This window comes from Salvelinus namaycush, chromosome 14 (assembly GCF_016432855.1).
Source record: "Salvelinus namaycush isolate Seneca chromosome 14, SaNama_1.0, whole genome shotgun sequence".
Taxonomy (NCBI): domain Eukaryota; kingdom Metazoa; phylum Chordata; class Actinopteri; order Salmoniformes; family Salmonidae; genus Salvelinus; species Salvelinus namaycush.
The window spans coordinates 28,185,915-28,210,674 of NC_052320.1; the positions used below are offsets into that span (position 1 = coordinate 28,185,915).

The window sequence follows — 24,760 nt, forward strand, 5'->3', positions numbered from 1 at the left end:
AGTTTAAATGTATTTGGCTAAGGTGTATGTAACCTTTATTTAACTAGGCAAGTCAGTTATGAACAAATTCTTATTTACAATGACGGTCTACAGGGGAACAGTGGGTTAACTCCCTTGTTCAGGGGCAGAACGACAGATTTTTACCTTGTTAGCTCAGGGACTCGATCCAGCAACCTTTTGGTTACTGGCCTAATGCTCTAACCACTAGGCTACCTGCCGCCCCATATAAGATCCCGGTGTTGCTATATAGGTGATATACTACCGATCAAAAGTTTGGGTTCACTTAGAAATGTCCTTGTTTTTGAAAGAAAAGCTTTTTTTTTGTCCATTAGAGTGTATAGTTTGAGAAAGAAACGCCTCACAAGTCCTCAGCTGACAGCTTCTTTAAATAGTACCCGCAAAACACCAGTCTCAATGTCAACAGTGAAGAGGCGACTCCGGGATGCTGGCCTTCTAGGCAGAGTTGCAAAGAAAAAGCCATATCTCAGACTGGCCAATAAAAATAAAAGATTAAGATGGGCAAAAGAACACATACACTGGATAGAGGAACTCTGCCTAGAAGGCCAGCATCCCGGAGTTGCCTCTTCACTGTTGATGTTGAGACTAGTGTTTTGCGGGTACTATTTAATGAAGCTGCCAGTTGAGGACTTGTGAGGCGTCTGTTTCAAACTAGACACTCTAATGTACTTGTTGTCTTGCTCAGTTGTGCGCCGGGGCCTCCCACTTCTCTTTCTATTCTGGTTAGAGCCAGTTTGCGCTGCTCTGTGAAGGGAGTAGTACACAGCATTGTACGAGATCTTCAGTTTCTTGGCAATTTTTTGCATGGAAGAGCCTTCATTTCTCAGAACAAGAATAGACTGACGAGTTTCTGGCCATTTTGAGTCAGTAAATCGAACCCACAAATGCTGATACTCCAGATACTCAACTAGTCTAAAGAAGGCCAGTTGTATTGCTTCTTTAATCAAGACAACAGTTTTCAGCTGTGCTAACCTAATTGCAAAAGGGTTTTCTAATGATCAATTAGCCTATTAAAATGATAAACTTGGATTAGCTAACACAACGTGCCCTTGGAACACAGGAGTGATGGTTGCTGATAATGGGCCTCTGTACGCCTATGTAGATATTCCATAAAAATCTGCCGTTTCCAGCTACAATAGTCATTTACAACATTAATTTCTCTGGGATATGTGTGACGCTAACGTCCCACTTGGCCAAAAGCCAGTAAAAATGCAGAGTGCCAAATTCAAATAAATTACTATAAAAATCAAACTTTCATGAAATCACACAAGAAAGACACCAAATTAAAGCTGCACTTGTTGTGAATCCAGCCAACATGTCTGATTTCAAAAAGGATTTATGGCGAAAGCACACCTTGCGATTATGTTAGGTCAGTACATAGCCACAGAAAAACACAGCCATTTTTCCAGCCAAAGAGAGAAGTAACAAAACGCAGAAATAGAGATAAAATGAATCACTAACCTTTGATGATCTTCATCAGATGACACTCATAGGACTTCATGTTACACAATACATGCATGTTTTGTTCGGTAAAGTTCATATTTATATCCCAAAATCTGAGTTTAGGCGGGACGCTACTGTCTCACTTGGCCAAAAGCCAGAGAAAATGCAGAGCGCCAAATTCAAATAAATTACTATAAAAATCAAACTTTCATTAAATCACACATGAAAGATACCAAATTAAAGCTACGCTGGTTATGAATCCAGCCAACATGTCAGAATTCAAATAGGCTTTTCGGCGAAAGCAAACGATGCTATTATCTGAGTTAGCACCATAGTAAACAAAGAGAGAGAGGCATATTTCAACCCTGCAGGTGCAACACAAAACGCAAAAATAAAAATATAATTCATGCCTTACCTTTGACGAGCTTCTGTTGTTGGCACTTCAATATGTCCCATAAACATCACAAATGGTCCTTTTGTTCGATTAATTCCGTTGATATATATCCCAAATATCCATTTATTTGGCGCTTTTGATCCAGAAAAACACCGGTTCCAACTTGTGAAACGTGACTACAAAATATCTCAAAAGTTACCTGTAAACTTTGCCAAAACATTTCAAACTACTTTTGTAATACAACTTGAGGTATTTTTAAACGTTAATAATCGATCAAATTGAAGACGGGCCTATTTGTTTTCAATACAGGATTAAAACAAACTGTAGCTAGCTTTCTGGTCACGCGCCTCTAACTAACAGTACACTTCCAGTGACCCTCGTTCAAGATAGCCGTACTTCTTCATTACACAAAGGAAAAAACCTCAACCAATTTCTAAAGACTGTTGACATCCAGTGGAAGCGGTAGGAACTGCAAGAAGGTCAATTAGAAATCTGTATTCCCAATGAAATCCCATTGAAAAGAGAGTGACCTAAAAAAATAATAATCTGAATGGTTTGTCCTCAGGGTTTCGCCTGCTAAATAAGTCCTGTTATACTCACAGACATGATTCAAACAGTTTTAGAAACTTCAGAGTGTTTTCTATCCAAATCTACTAATAATATGCATATCATATCTTCTGGGGATGAGTAACTGGCAGTTGAATTTGGGTATGCTTTTCATCCAAACATGAAAATGCTGCCCCCTATCCTAGAGAAGTTAACAATGTATACACTGTATTTCTGGTCAATTTGTTGTTATATTAAATGGACAAAAATTTGCTTTTCTTTCAAAAACAAGGACATTTATAAGTGACCCCAAACTTTTGAACGTACCGCCATATAAGGAATGGTCAAAACTATCATGTTATCTTAGTGCTTCCCTAAAGGTCATTTAGATGGAAATGCCAATCAATTAAGACAAAAACATTGTTTTTTATAATAGGACCTTCTGGCCTATTATTTTTGACACATGTAATCCCTCTGCAGTCAGTCTTGTCACCACGGTAGCTGCCTTGGCCATAATGGCCTTGCTGTATAAGTATATTATCTGCAAGGAGGTGTTTACAAGCTTTTTTACCCCCCCCACTTTTTTTTTACACAGGCATAGGAAGTCTGCTTTGTAAAAAAATCATATTTTTCACCTGTTTTGAAAATCTAAATTATACTTTTACATCACCGAAACTTTGGGTGTAAACTTTGGCATATTTTAAGCAATTGCAGTGCATTCGGAAATATTCAGACCTTTTTCCACATTTTGTTATGTTACAGCCTTATTCAAAAATGTATTTATTTTTAAATTCAGGGAGGTGACCAAGAACCTGATGGTCACTGACAGAGCTCCAGAGTTCCTCTGTGGAGATGGGAGAACCTTCCAGAAGGACAACCATCTTTGCAGCACTCCACCAATCAGGCTTTATGGTAGAGTGGCCAGATGGAAGCCACTCCTCAGTAAAAGGCACATGACAGCCCACTTGGCTTTTGCCAAATGGCACCTTAAGGACTCTCAGACCATCAGAAACAAGATTATTTTCATTATGGGGTATTGTGTGTCGACTGATGAGGGAAAAAATATTTATTACATTTTAAATAAGGCTGTAACATAACAACATGTGGGAAAAGTCAAGGTGTCTAAACTTTCCGAATGCACTGTACATGCAGGCAGAGAGACATATTCAGAAAGAAAAGATCATGAGCTAATTGTTAAATAGCAGAAATCATGGCAGCAAATAGGAGAGGAAATATGTTTTGAGGGAAGGAATGGAGAAATGGGTGAGAAGAGCCGAAATGTCTAACAAGGGGGAATTATGGAATGAGAAGATGATTTATGAACAGCAGTATGAGAGATAATAATAATGGCTATAGAGAATAAATGAATATGAAGAGCCATGCGAGATGATTACACGTTATTCAGTTTAACTGTCCCTGTCACAACACAAGCAACATGAAGACTCGTATCTAAATAACGATATTCCCACAGAGGCCTAAAGTTTAGGCAAGGATTGCCTAGTATTGATTATCACATTTCAGAAAGATCCAGTAAGAAAGAGGAGAAATGTTTTTGTAAATGTTAAGTCTATTACAATAGCTTTTTGCATTTTTCTCCACAGTCAAAAACAGCCTCCCTATTGAACACCAAATTTGTTCAATTTATCTCAACTGTCTTGAATGTATTGATTTTGGCTTGCCCAGCAGCTTTGTGTGACACTGAGATAAGACATCAAATAAGTGATGAACAAAGCAAGCATAAGCTTTATTACAGTTGTTTTCAAATCTTGAAGCCAAATTCTCTTCTCCTTTCTCTTTTCACTTCCTTTGTATTGCTCTCATCCTCCTCTCATACCTACTTTCCACACTTTTATTATTTATCATTCCTCTAGATAAATTGAATCACATCCTGCTAATACTGTTTATTCAGCACACAGACACAGACACACACACACTGTAACTTGTCTGTGTGTGTTGTATGGACATTGTCGCCTGCTTGATTGATGGGACCAATTATTCGTCTACATTAATGAAAGTGGTATCTACGATGCTGTGACACTAATAAGCAGTGGCATCAATTGGTCCTGATGGATGCGTTGCTTGTGTCACCTATCTTCAGACACATCCAGGGATATCTGAGCCCCTCCAGATGGCATTCCAATAAGCCCCTGTTTAGCCCCTTTCATTTCAACCCCGGTAAAAGAAAGGGATCATCCTGTGAAAGAAAGGGAAGAAAGTGTGGAATGCCCTCTTTGGCTTGCCAACTTGACTCGCCCAGTCCACTGCCTGGGCATGCCTCTGTTGTTTGCCAAAGTCTGTGGGAAGCTGCACTCTAAAAAGTGGGAAAGCGCTGGTTTTCATCTGAAGTGCTTTGGTTCGTTCAACCTATTTTATTCAAACTGTCTGAAATCCAATAACGAATTTGTCAGATCAATGTGTTTCTAAATTGCTTTCAACACTTGCTATTTGAATAGCAGTGGGGGCAATTTCAGGGTGGCAGAATCATATATTGGGTTTTAACAAAACTTTTTTTTTTTCCAATTGAGAATTGTTTTTTACTTGGTTGATCCAAAAATGTATTGTTTACAGTGTGGTTCGTGCTCCAATGTTTCCTTAAAAATAATTTGCAGAGCAGGTTCCCAGACCTGAAACTATTTGCACCTGTATTAGTTTGACAGCCCCGTGTGGTTGGATAATGACATGGGGTTCATACGCTTCATATCACTCAGTATTTTATTTCTCTTTTCCTTCTAGGTGTGTATTGAGAGCATTTTCTGCCTGACCGGTCCGTGTTCCCGGCTCCAGAGAAAGACTGGCTCAGAGGAGGCACATCCAGCAGTGTACAGAAAAACAACCATGAATCCAGCCCAATTTCAGACAACACTGAGGACAGAAAAATACATTTGAAAGAGCAATGGGGAGAGAAAAGCACAGAATGAAACCAATGGTGCCATTTCTAGAGTAAGGAAATGGAAACTCGTATTTATTTTAGAGCTGTCATTGGGGAAACAAACGTGATCTGGCTATGACCTTTCATCAATGGACTGGGACAAGATGAGAGACACACTTCACATTATGACCAGATGACCTTGCATTTCAAACAGATTGGTTTGCATCCAAAAATGTGTTGATGTATCGTTTTAGTTTTACACATGAATTCCCTTATATGCTCACTGCTCAGTGAAAAGGGAAATGCAATATACACATCAGTACATTGTGTTCCCAACCGTGACTAGTGTACATTGCCATAAACATGAATAGCACAACCTTTCACCTACTTTTCTATGCAGGATATCCAGGGGTGTCATGCACCCATTATTTTAGAGGGGCCATGAAGTACTTGAGTATGAAGAAGTTGGGGAATATATTTTTTTTCAAACACCTGTAATCCAGAACCATAATCATTATGCCTAATTTTATGTAATTAAAAAAAAAAATTCTACATAGGCTATCTAATCATACTTCTTTACCTGTTCATTTGTCATTTTAATGAGGGTGTCATTCTGACCGTTCCTAAATCACACAATATACTGCACTAACATGCCTAGAATATTACATCCAAATGACAACACCATACATGATATCATAACACACATCGTCAATACAGGCACATGTCATGGCATCATAATAAATGCACAAATATCATGATATTATCTTAAGGTGCCAGACTACTGTACATATAAACCAAGTATTTTTCTGCATATCTAAGCATAACTCTTAAACTGTATCTTTCTGACTGGTGGTTCTTTTTTTAAGAAACTACAATGGCTTGCGAAAGTATTCACCCACCTTGGCATTTTTCCTATTTTGTTGCCTTACAACCTGGAATAAAAATTTATTTTTGGGGGGTTTGTATCATTTGATTTACACAACATTTACACACTTTGAAGATGCAAAATATATTTTTCATTATGAAACAAACAAGAAATAAGACAAGAAAACAGAAAACTTGAGCGTGCATAACTATTCACCCCCCAAAGTCAATACTTTGTAGAGCCACCTTTTGCAGCAATTACAGCTGCAAGTCTCTTGGGGTATGTCTCTATAAGCTTGGCACATTTAGCCACTGGGATTTTTGCCCATTCTTCAAGGCAAAACTGCTCCAGCTCCTTCAAGTTGGATGAGTTCCACTGGTGTACAGCAAGTCACACTACAGATTCTCAATTGGACTGAGGACTGGGCTTTGACTAGGCCATTCCAAGACATTTAAATGTTTCCCCTTAAACCACTCAAGTGTTGCTTTAGCAGTATGCTTAGGGTCATTGTCCTGCTGGAAGGTGAACCTCCATCCCAGTCTCAAATCTCTGGAAGACTGAAACAGGTTTCTCTCAATAATTTCCCTGTATTTAGAGCCATCCATCATTCCTTCAATTCTGACCAGTTTCCCAGTCCCTGCCGATGAAAACATCCCCACAGCATGATGCTGCCATCCCCATGCTTCACTGTAGGGATGGTATTCTCGGGGTGATGAGAGGTGTTGGGTTTGCGACATAGCATTTTCCTTGATGGCCAAAAAGATCAATTTCAGTCTCATCTGACCAGAGTACCTTCTTCCATATGTTTGGGGAGTCTCCCACATGCCTTTTGGCGAACAACAAACATGTTTGCTTATTTTTTTCGGGCCACTCTTCCGTAAAGCCCAGCTCTGTGGCGTGTACAGCTTAAAGTGGTCCTATGGACAGATACTCCAATCTCCACTGTGGAGCTTTGCAGCTCCTTCAGGGTTATCTTTGGTCTATTTGTTGCTTCTCTGATTAATGCACTCCTTGCCTGGTCCGTGAGTTTTGGTGGGCCGCCCTATCTTGGCAGGTTTGTTCTAGTGCCATATTCTTTCAATTTTTTAATAATGAATTTAAATGGTGCTCCATGGGATGTTCAAAGTTTTGGATATTTTTTTATAATCCAACCCTGATCTATACTTCTCCACAACTTTGTCTCTGACCTGTTTGGAGAGCTCCTTGGTCTTCATGGTGCCGCTTGCTTGGTGGTGTCCCTTCCTTAGTGGTGTTGCAGAATCTGGGGCCTTTTGGAACAGGTGTATATATTCTGAGATCATGTGACACTTAGATTGCACAGGTGGACTTTATTTAACTCATTATGTGACTTCTGAAGGTAATTGGTTGCACCAGATCTTATTTAGGGGCTTCATAGCAAAGGGGGTGAATACATATGCATGCACCACTTTTCAGGGTTTTTTTTGTATAATTTTTTAAAACAAGTTATTTGTTTGATTTTGGAATATTTGGACTATTTTGTGTATGTTCATTACATGAAATCCAAATAAAAATCTATTTAAGTTACAGTTTGTAATGCAACAAAATTGGAAAAACGCCAAGGGGGGTGAATACAAAATATATATTTTTTGATCTGTTTAACACCTCTTTGGCTACCACACGATTCCACAAATAGGCTTCCCTGCATCTCTGCTAAAATCTGGGTAATAGATTGAAAGGAATGGAGTCTTATTCAGTACATTTAGTAGTGGATTACTTTTCTAAAGTAGCTACCTTGCCAACAGGCATGCCGGCTAAGATAGTTAGGCAAGGTTCTCTACTTGATTGATAGCCTGAAATGGTTTGGTTGCTAGCTATGAAGTTGGGAGATTGGGAACTTCTATAGCTGGCTAGCTAAAGCCAACTTCATAAAATTGCTACAGTAGGTGGCTAGTATTACAGAGAAATAACAAAACATTGTTTTATTTTTATTCATCAAAAAGGAATTAATAGACTACATAGCTTGATCAAATTAATTTAACCTCTAATTCCTCCCAAACCCGGATCCGGGAGCACCCCCATCAGTAAAAAAGCTGACTAGCATAGCCTAGCATAGCGTCACAAGTAAATACTAGCATCTAAATATCATTAAATCACAAGTCCAAGACACCAGATGAAAGATACACATCTTGTGAATCCAGCCATCATTTCTGATTTTTAAAATGTTTTACAGGGAAGACACAATATGTAAATCTATTAGCTAACCACGTTAGCAAAAGACACCACTTTTTTTTACTCCACCAGTTTTTTACTCCATCAGCTATCACAAATTCGACCAAATAAAGATATAAATAGCCACTAACCAAGAAACAACTTCATCAGATGACAGTCTGATAACATATTTATTGTATAGCATATGTTTTGTTAGAAAAATGTGCATATTTCAGGTATAAATCATAGTTTACCATTGCAGCCACCATCACAACTCTCACCAAAGCGACTAGAATAACTACAGAGAGCAACGTGTATTACCTAATTACTCATCATAAAACATTTCTTAAAAATACACAGCGTACAGCAAATGAAAGACACAGATCTTGTGAATCCAGACAATATTTCAGATTTTTTCAGTGTTTTACAGCGAAAACACAATATAGCGTTATATTAGCTTACCACATTAGCAAACATCACAACAGCATTGAATCAAGCCAAAAATAGCGATAATGTATAAACCACCAAAATATATAAATTTTTTCACTAACCTTCTCAGAATTCTTCAGATGACAGTCCTATAACATCATATTACACAATGCATATAGAGTTTGTTCGAAAATGTGCATATTTAGCGGCACAAATCGTGGTTATACAATAAGAAAAGTTGCCAAGCTGCCCAGAAAATGTCGGGAGAAATCTTTGGAGAGGCACCTATTCTAATCAATAAATAATCATAAACTTGACTAAAAAATACAGGTTGGACAGCAAATGAAAGACAAATTAGTTCTTAATGCAATCGCTGTGTTACATTTTTAAAATTAACGTTACTACAACATACAGCGTGCGTTAACCTGTTATGGCTGCAGCCCGACACCGGTACACTTATGACAACATCCAGCTCAAGTGCAGGGCGCGAAATTCAAAAGATATTTTTTTTAAATATTTAACTTTCACACATTAACAAGTCCAAGACACCAGATGAAAGGTGCACATCTTGTGAATCAAGCCAACATGTCCGATTTTTAAAATGTTTTACAGGGAAGACACAATATGTAAATCTATTAGCTAATCACGTTAGCAAAAGACACCAATATTCTTACTCCATCAGTTTATGACTCCATCAGTAGCTATCACAAATTCGGCCAAATAAAGATAAAAATAGCCACTAACCAAGAAACAACCTCATCAGATGACAGTCTGATAACATATTTATTGTATAGCATATGTTTTTTTCGAAAAATTTGCATATTTCAGGTATAATTCATAGTTTACATTTCAGCTACAATCAGAAATTGCACCGAAAGCAGCCATAATATTTACAGACACCAACGTCAAATACCTAATTACTCATCATAAAACATTTCTGAAAAATACATAGTGTACAGCAATTGAAAGACAGGCATCTTGTGATTCTAGACAATATTTCCGATTTATTAAATGTTTTACAGCGCAAACAAAATGTAGCGTGATATTAGCATAGCCACAATAGCCAGAAACACTTGGGCGCCCACGACCAGTCAACATGCACGACAGATATTAGAAATAGCATCATAAAATGTTTCTTACTTTTGGTGATCTTCGGTCAGAATGTTGGATAAGGTGTCCTTTGTCCAGAATAGTCGTTGTTTTGATCTGGAACGGCAAATATCCCTCTTCATTTAGCATGGCCACTTGCCAAGTGACACGGATTACTCCAACGTCAACAAAGTTAGAAAACGGAACACGGCAAAACTCCCGAAAAAGTTTCAATAATCTGATTAAACTATATTGAAAAAACATACGTTACGATGATATGGTGACATGTATCAAATCAAATCTAAGACGGAGATGTTCGTCTTTCATAACGACAGCAAAACAGAAGGCATATCCGTGTCCTCTTTTGCGCGCTCCAGAAACAGGAAATGGACGGTCACGTCAAACAAAGACCTTTTATTCCACCTCTGACCAAGATAGACACGAAATTTCTTCTCTCACCGCATCTTGACAACCAGGGGAAGGCGTAGGAAGTGTTTGTAGACTCCTACGTAACACGCCCATGTATAGGCATGAGGTTGAACAGAGCATAGATTTCTGACATTTCACTTCCTGGTCAGGAAAAGTGCTGCAGAAGGATTTCTGTTTCACTCAGAGAAATAATTCAAACGTTTTTAGAAACTAGAGAGTGTTTTCTATCCAATTGTAATAATAATATGCATATTGTACGAGCAAGAATTGAGTACGACGCCGTTTGAAATGGGAACATATTATCTGGCTACTCAATACGCCCCCTGCAGCCATAAGAAGTTAAAGCGAGGCTACACTGAAATTAATGGCGGCTTATGCATTTAACATTTTTCAACAGAACAACGAATTATCAGCATAAATAGTTCTTACTTTTTGATGAACTCCCATCAGAATCTTGGGAAAGGTGTCCTTTGTCCAAAAGAATCGTTGCTCGGTTGTAGAATGTCGTCTTCAACGTTGCAATTAGCAGTAAACAGTAGCATGTGAGCCAGAGATACCCAACTCCCTAGAACGTCACAAAAATAAATACCCGAAAATCGCAATATACTGACATAAACTGATATAATTCGGTTTAAAATAACAACATTATGATGTCTTTAACGCCTATATCGAATAAAAACACAGCCGGATATTTCTAAGAGCTATAACCGAAGGTTCTAGTACGATATGCCAAGGTCCTCCCTGCGTCAGAGCGAAGAGGGAAAAGACCAGACACTTCCTTTATAAACTTTCAGATCTGCGTAGAGACTCCATTTCAAGTCTCACTATTCGCTAACAACCAGGGGAAGGCGTATGCAGTGCATCTCAACCAATAGAAGACAGGCAGATTTATAAACAGATCTCAGAACAGCTTGCAGAATTCTGCATCCTCACATCCACATAGGAAAATTGCTCTAAGTCCAGTTCTGTTTCACTCACAGATATAATTCAAACGGTTTTAGAAACTAGAGAGTGTTTTCTATCCAATAGTAATAATAATATGCATATTGTACGAGCAAGAATTGAGTACGAGGCAGTTTAATTTGGGAACGTAATTATTACAAAGTGCTAACAGCACCCCCTATTGACAAGAAGTTAAAAACATACATCTTGCGAGTCCTTCCCATCACCGGCAGCTAAAATAAATAAAACGCTGCACTCTCTCTCCTCCTCCACTGACGATACTCTCTGCACGCACTAGAGTATCTAGCGTCCTGCCTAGCATATCTTTGCTCCTTTGTGTACCTTGGAAGGTACACAAACTTACTAGGGAGAATAGGGGGGGGGGGGTGTTCCAGTCAGTGTGCCCCCTACACAAAATACTGTTGAGATATTTTTTATAAATAATTCTGATAAACCGTGGGCTTAAAAATGAAGTTTAGTAGTTAGTTGAACACAAAAAAACAAAACAAAATATCTGAGGGGGCACATGCCCTTGTGTTCCCTATGGGAATGACGCCACTGGTAATATCGAAGATCTTCTGCACCTGTCTTAGATGATTTTCTATCTTACATGCATTCCTTAACTCAGGCTGTCATCTGATCACTGCATTTATCGTTAGTGAGAGTAAGGAGATTTGGAGTTTACAGGAATAAACAATCCCTTGGGTTCCAGCTTTAAAACAAAACGAACATAACCTGGCTGTAGTGAATTATTCAGTCTGCCCTGCAGGCTACAAGTTATTCTCTCTCCACTCTGCCAGGCAGGAATCTTGTAAGCTCCTCTCCCTCCCTGAACGGGAGTAGCCAAGCGGTTGACAGAGCAGAAATGAGAGGAGATTATGATTTATGTTGCATGATTTCCTAAGAAGAGAAGGCTGGTCACTGAGGTGAACTCTACCCGGTGTGCCATGCCGGTTGTTTTAATCCACATGTTCCTATTTTGTGCAATCCCCCAACACCTGCTGTAAATCAAGTCCTGCCTTCGTGACATAATCATGAGGGGGGTGACTCAGCCCTCTGGACAGAGAGAGAAAGGCAGAGCCATCCCACTGGGCACAGAAGTCAGTTCAACTTCTCGGTTTGATTTACATTTAGTTCAGTTGTCAAAACTAACCGTGAATTCAACGTGAAATCAACAACAAATGTCACCATGTCATTGGATTTAGGATAAAAGTTTGGTGAAAAGAGTAAATGCCTTTACTTTTTACCAATCAAATCAGTTTTCCACTGTGATTCAACACCATCACATAGATATTTTGGTTGAAATAATGTGGAAAAATGTTGATTCAACCAGCTTTTGCCCAATAGGGTAACTGTTTCCTTGAACCCTAACAAGGACCTGCCAGAGAGAGCAGAGAGAGAACAGGCAGAGAGAGAGAGTGAAAATGGAGTGAGATAGAGAGAAGCAGAGGGGAATATGGAATTGGGTGAGGACGAACAGCACAGATGGGTGAAATGGCATGAACATTAAGCTGCATCAGGGTTGGACTTTCAGAAAGCTCCTAACTTTACCAAGTTGGGCATCTGTGCAAATTGCTATTGCTCTAAGAAAAAGACTTTACAAACTGTCACTTGGCTTCTGCACTGTTAATTTGGTATTCAAATGAATGGGGAGTTATCTTGAGTCACAGTGTACTTCATCTGCATCTCTGAGAAAGTACGGTATAGGGTAGACTAGTGAAACAGGGAAAGCACTTGAAAATAAACTCAACGCAGCTGCCTGCATGTTCAATGCCTTAAAACAGCTTTATCATTTGCTAAATTGTTGAACAAATCTTTATAAGCGATGTACTGCTTTCTTTGTTCATCACATAGAGGTACATTTGAAGTCGGAAGTTTACATACACTTAGGTTGGAGTGATTAAAACTCGTTTTTCAACCACTCCACAAATTTTTTGTTAACTGTAGTTTTGGCAAGTCTGATAAGACATCTACTTTGTGCATGACACAAGCAATTTTTGTGTTTACAGACAGATTATTTCACTTATAATTCACCGTATCACAATTTCAGTGGGCCAGAAGTTTACATACACTAAGTTGACTGTGCCGTTAAACAGCTTGGAATATTCCCGAAAATAATGTCATGGCTTTAGAAACTTCTGAGAGGCTAATTGACATCATTTGAGTCAATTGGATGTGTACCTGTGGATGTATTTCAAGGCCTACCTTCAAACTCAGTGCCTCTTTGCTTGACATCATTGGAAAATCCCAAAAAATCAGCCAAGACCTCAGAAAAAAATGGTAAACCTCCACAAGTCTGGTTCATACTTGGGAGCAACTTCCAAACGCCTGAAGGTACCACGTTCATCTGTACAAACAATAGTACGCAAGTATAAACACCATGGGGCCACGCAGCCGTTATACAGCTCAGGAAGGAGACGCGTTCTGTCTCCTAGAGATGAACGTATTTTGGTGCAAAAAGTGCAAATCAATCCCAGAACAACGGCAAAGGACCTTGTGAAGATGCTGGAGGAAACAGGTACAAAGTATCTATATCCACAGTAAAACAAGTCCTATATCGACATAACTTGAAAGGCTGCTCAGCAAGGAAGAAGCCACTGCTCCAAAACCGCCATAATAAAGCCAGACTACGGTTTGCAACTGCACATGGGGACAAAGATCGTACTTTTTGGAGAAATGTCCTCTGGTCTGATGAAAAAAAAGTAGAACTGTTTGGCCATAGGGACCATCGTTATGTTTGGAGAAAAAAGGGGGATGCTTGCAAGCCGAAGAACACCATCCCAACTGTGAAGCACGGGGGTGGCAGCATCATGTTGTGGCGGTGCTTTGCTGCAGGAGGGACTGGTGCACTTCACAAAATAGATGGCATCATGAGGCAGGAAAATGATGTGGATATATTGAAGCAACATCTCAAGACATCAGTCAGGCAGTTAAAGCTTGGTCGCAAATGGGTCTTCCAAATAGACATTGACCACAAGCATACTTACAAGTTGTGGCAAAATGGCTTAAAGACAACAAAGTCAAGGTATTGGGGTGGCCATCACAAAGCCCTGACCTCAATCCCATAGAACATTTGTGGGCAGAACTGAAAAAACGTGTGCGAGCAAGGAGGCCTACAAACCTGACTTAGTTACACCAGCTCTGTCAGGAGGATTGGGCCAAAGTTCACCTAACTTATTGTGGGAAGCTTGTGGAAGGCTACCCAAAACATGAAGTTAAACAATTGAAAGGCAATGCTACCAAATACTAATTGAGTGTATGTAAACTTCTGACCCACTGGGAATGTGATGAAAGAAATAAAAGCTGAAATAAATCATTCTCTCTATTATTATTCTGACATTTCACATTCTTAAAATAAAGTGGTGATCCTAACTGACCAGGGAATTTTTGCCAGGATTAAATGTCAGGAATTGTGAAAAACTGAGATTAAATGTATTTGGCTAAGGTGTATGTAAACTTCCGACTTCAACTGTAGTTATGGCTGAGGACTTTTACCACCACAAAACACTCAATGGGCTAGGTGGATGAAGAACACACTCTTTCTCAGCTTGTCCCATGACCCCCGTGATTGACAGCTCCATTATAAAAGGCAGAGCTGATAAGCCACGAGGGTACACTTTAGAAAAGGTCAGACACATCTGTGCTAAATGATGCATGTGCTTGATATGCCTGCCTCTTGGTATATCCATCTGGGAGTGTGTGGTGTGTGTACTTGGTGTGTGAGTGTGTGCCTGTCTGTGCGGCAGTATGAATGCACGGTGTGCCTGTGTGTGTGTGTACTTGGTGTGTCTGTGTGTGTGTGTACTTGGTGTGCCTGTGTGTGTGTGTACTTGGTGTGTGAGTGTGTGTGTACTTGGTGTGTGTGTGTCTGTGTACTTGGTGTGTGTGTGTCTGTGTACTTGGTGTGTGTGTGTCTGTGTACTTGGTGTGTGTGTGTGTCTGTGTGTGGAAGATCATCAACAACAGAGCAAGGAAACTGATATCACTATATTCACTCTTTTATTCATGGATAGCAAAATGAGATGGAACTATTTATTTTCAAAACATATATTATATAAAGCAGAGCCATCTATACAGTATATAACTCTTAGATAAAGCAGAAATAAGCCTCCATTGTCCATAACAAAAATAGCATAATCAAAACTCAAAGACATCACCATTGGCATAAAGCACAGTAGTTACAGTAAGCAGCAGGTGTACACCATGAGCAAATCCTTAGATAAACGGTATGACTACGTACAACAGCACCTGTCAGAAGCGACACACTGGACACAGATGTCATTTCAACATCTAGTTTTGATATACATTTGGTTGAAACGTCAACTATTGTGAATTCAATGTGAAATGGACAAAACATGTCACCATGTCATTAGATTTAGGTTAAAAGCTACGTGAAAAATATTTTAAATGCCCTTACGTTGATGACTTTTTGCAAATGCAATGAGTTTTCCGTGTTGATTTAACATCATCACATAGATCTTTTTGGTTGAAATTAGGTGAAAACAATGTTGATTTAACAAGTTTTTGCCCAGTAGGTAAGTACCATGGTTCAGGGTTGTGGTCTATTTCAATGTACTGTGGCGTATTGAGGGGCGTGACACACCCTCCTTAGCCACTAAGAATTTCACTGTACTATTTACACCTGTTGTATCCTGTGCACGTGGGGAATACACTTTGAAACGTTAAACTATATTGAAGGCTACAAGGCGTTTGTTGGTGCATACTGTGTTACTAATCAAAGCCTGCCAGCAGCGTTGAAGAGGGGCATGCTTGTTCATACTGCACCCACTTTCAGTTCAGGAATTTGATGATCACCATTCATAGAATTAAATCATTACTCATTATTTTGATTTAGGATTCCAGACTTAAACATTTAGGCTACGCTGTGCTACTGTTGACTACATTCACCTCATATCCAAGCTATCTTTGGGGAGAAAAACATAACTTTCAAAGTTTTGTTTTCTTATTAGGATCACATTCAAACCATCACCATGGCAATGGCTGGGAAAGTGGTAATAGATTTGTGCCTAGATATCCTGAGCATAGCCTTGTACAACAAACTGTTACTCTGTCATTAATGCACTTAATACAGTGCCATTGGAAAGTATTCAGACCCCTTGACTTTTTCCACATTTTGTTAGGTTACAGCCTTATTCTAAAATTGATTAAACTGTTTTCCCCCCCTCAATCTACACACAATACTCCATAATGACAAATTAAAAACGGGTTGTTAGAAATTTTTGTAAATGTATACAAAAAACTGAAATATCACATTTACATAAGTATTCAGACCCTTTACTCTGTACTTTGTTGAAGCACCTTTGGCACCGATTACAGCCTCGAGTCTTCTTGGGTATGACAAGCTTGACACACCTGTATTTGGGGAGTTTCTCCCATTCTTTTCACCAGATCCTCTTGAGCTCTGTCAGGTTGAATGAGATCGTCTCTGCACAGCTATTTTCAGGTCTCTCCAAAGATGTTCAATCGGGTTCAAGTCCGGGCTCTGGCTGGGCCACTCAAGGACATTCAGAGACTTGTCCGGAAGCCACTCCTGCATTGTCTTGGTTGTGTGCTTAGGGTCGTTGTCCTGTTGGAAGGTGAACCTTCGCCCCAGTCTGAGGTCCTGAGTGCTCTGGAGCAGGTTTTCATCAAGAATCTCTCTGTACTTGGCTCTATTCATCTTTCCCTTGATTCTGGCTAGTCTCCCAGTCCATGCTGCTGAAAAACATCCCCACACCATGATGCTGCCACCACTGTGATTCACTGTAGGGATGGTGCCAGGCTTCCTCCAGTTCCCAACTTATTGAGGGAAGCTTGTAGAAGGCTATCCGAAACATTTGACCCAAGTTAAACAATTGAAAGGCAATGCTACCAAATACTAATTGAGTGTATGTAAACTTCTGACCCACTGGGAATGTGATGAAATAAATAAAATATGAAATAAATCACTCCACTATTTTTATGACATTTAACATTCTTAAAATAAAGTGGTGATCCTAACTGACCTAAGAAAGGTAATTTTAACTAGGATGAAATGTCAGGAATTGTGAAAAACTGAGTTGAAATGTATTTGGCTAAGGTGTATGTAAACTTCTGACTTCAACTGTAGCTGTGTTTGCTGTAATTGGTCAGGAGTTGGCATACTAGAAAAGCCTATAGGGCTCAACCCCACAGCAGATCATCCATTAACTGTAACTGCCATCTGTTGCTCCCCTTCATAATATTACATCTTCTCTCAGCATTTCATTAACATTCACAGTCCAAGCAGACCATTTCATTGTTTTAATTACCAGACATTTTGTTTTTATCAATACTCTTTCCAGGCATTAGTTCCTCAGCAGATAACAAATGGTGGTTAATTTGATCACCAACTCTCTGTATCCCAAAAAAGAGTTGGATAACACCCTGTGAAAGTCACCGCCCCTTCCACTTTACTGCCGCGTCATGTCCCCTAATCTTATGCACTGGTTATTTCATAAAATTCATGAAAATGCATTAGAGATATATATATACACATATATTTGTGTATGTGGATGAATTTACTTCTGCCAGATGCCTTTTATGAAGTTTTTGCCCTTGAAACACCATTGCTTTTAGTTTTTTCCCATTGAAGACCAATTAAAAAGCCTACAATGTTCAAAAACTGAGGGGAAGTCACTTCCTGGTAACTGTCACAGCGTAGAGTTTTTTGCCTCCTATTTCAAAGATGCATACGTATGCTGATAAGTGCAGAATGTTCTGATCGTCATCATATAATTTTATAAACTACTGTAAGTGGTTAAATCCGAGTAGCATTGATAGTTCTATAAAAATCTGAATGTACATAGAGGTTACAATATTTACAGCGTTAAAGACTATTACATCCAACACTTAATCTTTCTTTCTTTTATTAGTGATCATACCAATATCACATTTTGGATATGTTCTGTGTGTGTAGCCTATGTAGCACAACGTGTCAGTGATTCAAAGTGCCAGAGTCCCCATCAAGCCCATATTTAGTCCTGCCGAGTACTAGAATACATACATTGCAGTTCTGAAATGGAATGTTATCAGGGGTGTGGTTCTGTCGTCGTCAGTAGACGGTCTCCTTGATGATGTTGGAGGAGAAGGTGTGGTTACTGCAGATGCTGATGGAGTGTCTGGTCAGAGGACGTCTCTGTTTCTTGCGACGACATGGTAGGCAGAGGCAGCGGAGCGTGTTGAAGAAGATCTCCCGGTAGTTGGCTGAGACCAGGTTGTAGAGGACTGGGTTGATGGCTGAGCTCACATAGAAGAGGACGTTGGTCACCATGAAGAAGTAGTGGTAGTAATCATACCCTTCCCTGTCGGGGAGGTGGAGGGAGGGGAGCACAGGGAGGAACAATCAGTGGTTTTCATTGACTGATGCAATACTGAAAAGCTTCATATCACCAACATGTATGCCAATTAATGTGTCATTGTAAATTTAAATAATTGTTTGCCTTTTTTTAAAATCGTTTCTGGGACGTGCTTCCTTAGCTTTAAACTCCCTTCTGTAATCACTTACTCAATGGTGTGCATTTGGTTCAATTAAAAAAACATATATTGAGAGTAGTCAGGCGATCGTTTGGACATTGGCGAGAGAAAGACTTAGCTAAATAAAGCTTGCACTCTCTCTGACAAATGATGCTAATTTAATCAGGGAGATCTATCTACTCTGAATGGGTGGCTGGGCTCCCCTCTGTTACCCTGCTCTGATGGATGACTCTCTGACCAGTCAACCAATGTGTGTGTACTATGTATGAAATAAAGTATATAAAACACTTATTGATGGATGTTCACTTATTTACTGGTATGTGTACCCATTGAAATGTCTGCATGTTACTCACTCTGTGAACTCTGCGTAACAGTACATGAGGCGCCGTACATAATACGGTAGATAGCACACCACAAAGGCAACAACCACAGCCCCTGCCGAGAGAGAGAGAGAGAGAGGTAAAGACATGTTATACTATTCAGGCAGAGGCAGAGGCTCCATCTGAAATGGTACCCTATCCCTTATATAGTGCACTATAGTGATAGGAAGCCATTTGGGACAAAACCAGAGTGTGAATCTCTCTTTGTCATCAGGGTAACACATGATCAAAGCCTGCACAGTTGAATTAGGTGCAGTGGGTTTAAAACCTGTTTGGGATAGGGGGCAGCATTTTCACTTTGGATGAATCGCGTGCCCATAGTGAACTGCCTCCTACTCTGTCCCAGATGCTAATATATGCATATTATGATTACTATTGGATAGAAAACACTCTGAAGTTTCTAAAACTGTTTGAATTATGTCTGTGAGTATAACAGAACTCATATGGCAGGCAAACTTCCAAACAGGAAGTGAGAATTCTGAGAAGGGTGCACATTTGTGGCCTGCTGGAGGTCATTTTGCAGGGCTCTGGCAGTGCTCCTCCTTGCACAAAGGCGGAGGTAGCGGTCCTGCTGCTGGGTTGTTGCCCTCCTACGGCCTCCTCCACGTCTCCTGATGTACTGGCCTGTCTCCTGGTAGCGCCTCCATGCTCTGGACACTACGCTGACAGACACAGCAAACCTTCTTGCCACAGCTTGCATTGATGTGCCATCCTGGATGAGCTGCACTACCTGAGCCACTTGTGTGGGTTGTAGACTCTGTCTCATGCTACCACTAGAGTGAAAGCACCGCCAGCATTCAAAAGTGACCAAAACATCAGCCAGGAAGCATAGGAACTGAGAAGTGGTCTGTGGTCACCACCTGCAGAACCACTCCTTTATTGGGGGTGTCTTGCTAATTGCCTATAATTTCCACTTGTTGTCTATTCCATTTGCACAACAGCATGTGCAATTTATTGTCAATCAGTGTTGCTTCCTAAGTGGACAGTTTGATTTCACAGAAGTGTGATTGACTTGGAGTTACATTGTGTTGTTTAAGTGTTCCCTTTATTTTTTTGAGCAGTGTATGATAACAACATCCTGAAGATTGATTCTCTACATAATTTGACCAGTTTATTCGACCTGGAATATAACTTTTTGAAGTTTTCGTCCGAGTTCGCCTGGACCGGCGCCAGCGTTTGGACATGTGAACTAAATGTGCTAGCAAAAGTAGCTAATTGGACACTAGTAATGGACATTATCGAACAAAACAACGATTTATTGTGGAACTAGGATTCCTGGCACTGCATTCTGATGAAAGATCATCAAAGGTAATGGAATATTTATGACGTAATTTCGTATTTCTGTTGACTCCAACAGAAATGTTGTGTATTTCTGAGCGCCGTCTCAGATTATTGCATGGTATGCTTTTTCCTAAAGTAAAAAAAAAACTGACGCAGCGGTTGCATTAAGAACCAGTGTATCTTTAATTATATGTAAAACATGTATCTTTCATCAAAGTTTATGATGAGTATTTCTGTTATTTGACGTGGCTCTCTGTAATTACTCCGGATATTTTGGAGGCATTTCTGAACATGGCGCCAATGTAAACCGAGATTTGTGGATATAAATATGCGCATTATCGAACAAAACATAAATGTATTGTCACGACTCCGACCGAAGGTGACTCCCCTTCCCGTTCGGGTGGCGCTCGGCGGTCGTCGTCACCGGCCTACTAGCTGCCACTGACTCTTTTTCCTCCCCCTCCTTATGTGTTTATTTGTTACACCTGTGTTTAGGTGATTATAATTAGTTGGGCTTTATTAGTCAGCCAGCCCGTACGTTTCTTTGTGCGGGATTGTTCAGTTGTAATTTTGGATTCGGGAGTAGATGAACGTATTGTTTGTTTCGTTCATCGATTGTATTTTGGACTGGGTTTTTGTCCTCCGTGTATGGGACATTTGTTTGTTACACCCAGTATTTCCGTGTGGACATTGTTTGCCGGTTGTGCATTAAAAGCACTGTATTGAACTCTCTGTTGTTCCTGCGCCTGACTTCACACCCCCCGACACCCAGAGCGTTACATGTATTGTGTAACATGATGTCCTATGAGTGTCATCTGATGAAGTTTATCAAAGGTTAGTGATTCATTTTATCTCTATTTCTGCTTTTGTGTGACTATCTTTGGCTGGGAAAAATGGCTGTGTGTTTTTTGGATTTGGTGGTGATCTAACATAAATATGTTGTGTTTTCACTGTAAAACATTTAAAAAATCAGACACGATGGGTAGATTAACAAGCTGTTTCATTTGCTGTATTGAACTTGTTAATGTGTGAAAGTTACATATTCCCAAAAAATATTTTTGAATTTGGCGCGCTGCCTTTTCAGCGGAATGTTGTGGGTGTTCCGCTAGCGGAACCCCTGGGCTAGAAAGGCTAAGAAACATTGCTTTCACAGTTACAATAGCAGTACAGTAATATATTATCAGTATACTATAGGTCAGGGATCATCAAATAGATTCAGCCGCGGGACAATTTTTTCTTGAGCAGATGGTCGGGAGGTCGCAACATAATTACAAATAATTTGTAGACTGCAAATTGACCGCAAGAAGCCCAAACAGATGTTTAACTAAAACATAATCATTTCGAACCTTGCTCACATTTGTATACGATCACTTCTCTCAAATTATGTGTGGGAATACAGATTTCTTAAATAAAAATCGCTGATTTCCCGGTGGTTGAAAAAAGAAAAGAAAAAGGCTCTAAACTTGGGGGGCCACACGCAGGCCAAATTCGGGCCGCGGACCGCCAGTTGGGGAACCGCGCTGTAGGTAATTGTCATTCTACTAAATAAACCAAAGACTAAATTAGCTTGATTGTTACAGGGTGAGATGGCGCTGCAGTGGATAGCAGCCGTTTTACAGACTCCTGACCAATTCTGCTATTTTCTGTATTTTTTTACGCTGATCTTAACTGTTTTTGTACATAATATCTCTGCCAACCAAAAACAGCTTCTGGACATCAGAAAAGAGATCACTAACCTCGATTTGGATGACAATTTCTACTTCAACGTGTTTACTACGGACCAGGCCCTAATCCCAGGACTTGAAAGAGGAAGCGACGGCGCAAGAGAGTCAGAGGAGACGGTATCCTGACTGGACTATGTTGGCAAGCAAATAAACTGCCTCTACCCTCCATTCTATCATACAGTCACTAGAGAACAAACTGGATGACCTCTGTTCGAGACTATTTTATCAACGGGACCTGAAGAACTGTAATATTCTATGTTTTTACCAACATGTCACCTGTGCAGCTATAGACGACACCATACTAGATCTTCACGCATAGAAACACATACAAGGCTCTCCCTTGCCCTCCCTTTGGCAAATTTGACCATAACTCTATCCTCCTGATTCCTGCTTACAAGCAAAAACTCTAGCAGGAAGTACCAGTGATGCGCTCAATACGGAAGTGGTCCGATGAAGCAGATGCTAAGCTACTGGACTATTACGCTAGCAGACTGGAAAAGGTTCCGGGATTCATCCGAAAACATCGAGGAGTTTACCACATCAGTCACCGGCTTCATTAATAAGTGCATCGATGATGTCGTCCCCACAGTGACCGTACGTACATATCCACACCAGAAGCCATGGATTACAAGCAACTGAGCTAAAGGCTAGAGCTGCCGCTTTCAAGGAGCGGGACACTAATTCGGACGCTTATGAAAAATAACGCTATGACCTCCGACGACCAATCAAACAGGCAAAGCGTCAATACAGGACTAAGATCAAATTCTAGTACGCCGGCTCTGATGCTTGTCGGATGTGGCAGGCCTTGAAAATTATAATGTATTACAAAAGGGAAACGCATCCGTGAGCTGCCTAGTGACGTGAGCCTACCGCCCCATATGATTCCATATGTGTTATTTCATAGTTTTGAGGTCTTCACTATTATTCTACAATGTAAAAAATAGTAAAAATAAAGAAAAACCCTGGAATGAGTAGGTGTGTCCAAACTATTGACTGATACTGTACACATGTTCATGAAATATAATAGATGGCCATAATCACCCCCAGACACACCTGGCTAACTTGCTGTGTCATGTAATCCTCTGGCGAAGTGGAGTCTTTTCTTTAGACATGTAGCGAGCTAACGTTCGCTAGCTAGCGAACAGTACGCTTTAACTTGCAATGAAATGACTTTCTGACAAAATTAGAAATGTATAATATCTGAAAATGTAGCTAGCCTGTTACCCGTATACATGGCTGAACGCTTCACGGCAGCGTGTCTTTTCCGTTTTGGTTTGTAGATAGCTACAGCCGGTTTTTAGGTTTGAAAAATATTTACTTTACTTTCTAGGCAAGTCGGTTAAGAACAAACTCTTATTTACAATTTTTATTTTTTTATTTTTTATTTATCCGTTATTTTACCAGGTAAGTTGACTGAGAACACGTTCTCATTTGCAGCAATGACCTGGGGAATATTTACAGGGGAGAGGAGGGGGATGAATGAGCCAATTGTAAACAATGACGGCCTACCGGGGAACAACTGCCTTGTTCAGGGGCAGAACGACAGATTTTTACCTTGTCAGCTTGAGGATTCAATCCAGAAACCTTTTGGTTACTGGCCCAATGCTCTAACCACTAGGCTACCTGCCGCTACATTAGGCTACCTGGCCCGTTGTTGTGTCAAGTTGCTCCAGTTCACACTGACCGTGTGCAGAAAGTGGTCCATCATAAATTTTCCCACGGATCTTTGTCGATAGCGCCTGCTAAATTCTGCAAAGCGATGTTGTTGAGAGCTGAAGCAACACTTTTGCAGTTTTCCATGGCAAACTTTATATCTTTCAAAAAAGCTGCGGTAACAAGGATTATCTACAAATACTGAGCAGCTCGTGTTATAGAAAGAAGCGTGCTACATGGCAGGCCAATCCGAACTCATCTCTCGGCATGTCCAGCCCATCCATTATTTCAACCAATAATGGCTAGCTGGAAGGTCCCTGCCTTTTTCCGTGGCTAAACCAACTAGGCTCGTAATTTAACAATTGTATTCATATTTACAAATGGCATACACGTTTGTTATTAAGGCACATGAAAGTTCACATGTTCCAGAAGGCATTTTCTGAATAAAAAAACATTAAAATGCCTCTCCTGTGAAGTAGTGACGTGTGACATACGCCTAGTTTCTTGAAACAGGTCACAAATGTGATCTATATAAACTCAAACACACACGAATTGAGCATTAAAACCCTTTCATTGTGGCAGGCTACCCCACCGGCCACGGAGAGCTACGACGAGGACCTGAGACATCTGAAGGAGAAAGTAGACGCCGGGGCCGACTTCATCATCACCCAGCTCTTTTTCCGTATCGACCCCTTCCTCAAGTTTGTCAGGGACTGTAGGGCTATAGGGATCACCTTCCCCATCTTCCCTATCCAGGTTCTGTGGGACATGGGCCTAAACTGGGACATTGACGTGGGTATGTGTGGTCAAAGACTACATTTTATTGAGGGAGGTTTTAAAAAGGGAGGTGTAGCATCTGTGTACTTTGTAATGGTCTCTTTGAACAGAACATCCTTTCTAATGTGATGATAGCCAGCAAAGGTGTAACAAATTATCAAGTATGTTCAATGCAATTCAAAACAACTTTTCCTCATAATCAGACCATTGTCTCTTGGAATTTGAGTCAATTCCACATCGATGCCAGTCAATTCAGAA

General features: G+C 40.2%; 1 protein-coding gene across 2 annotated transcripts in view; it reads right to left on the reverse strand.

Annotated features, from left to right (window-relative positions):
• ntsr1 (neurotensin receptor 1 (high affinity)) overlaps window positions 1-24,760 on the reverse strand; it is an 86,257-nt gene that overhangs the window by 5,162 nt on the left and 56,335 nt on the right. The window contains exons 3-4 of one of the 2 annotated variants that reach the window (XM_039008363.1): window positions 19,041-19,122; window positions 17,462-18,515 (exon numbers count right to left, since the gene is read on the reverse strand). The exons of the other annotated variant lie outside the window; for it this stretch is intronic. Coding sequence (XP_038864291.1) covers window positions 18,266-18,515; window positions 19,041-19,122 — 332 coding nt within the window. The 3' untranslated portion in view covers window positions 17,462-18,265. Of the gene's footprint in view, window positions 1-17,461; window positions 18,516-19,040; window positions 19,123-24,760 lie in introns of those variants that run through there. 2 annotated transcript variants of the gene reach the window in all.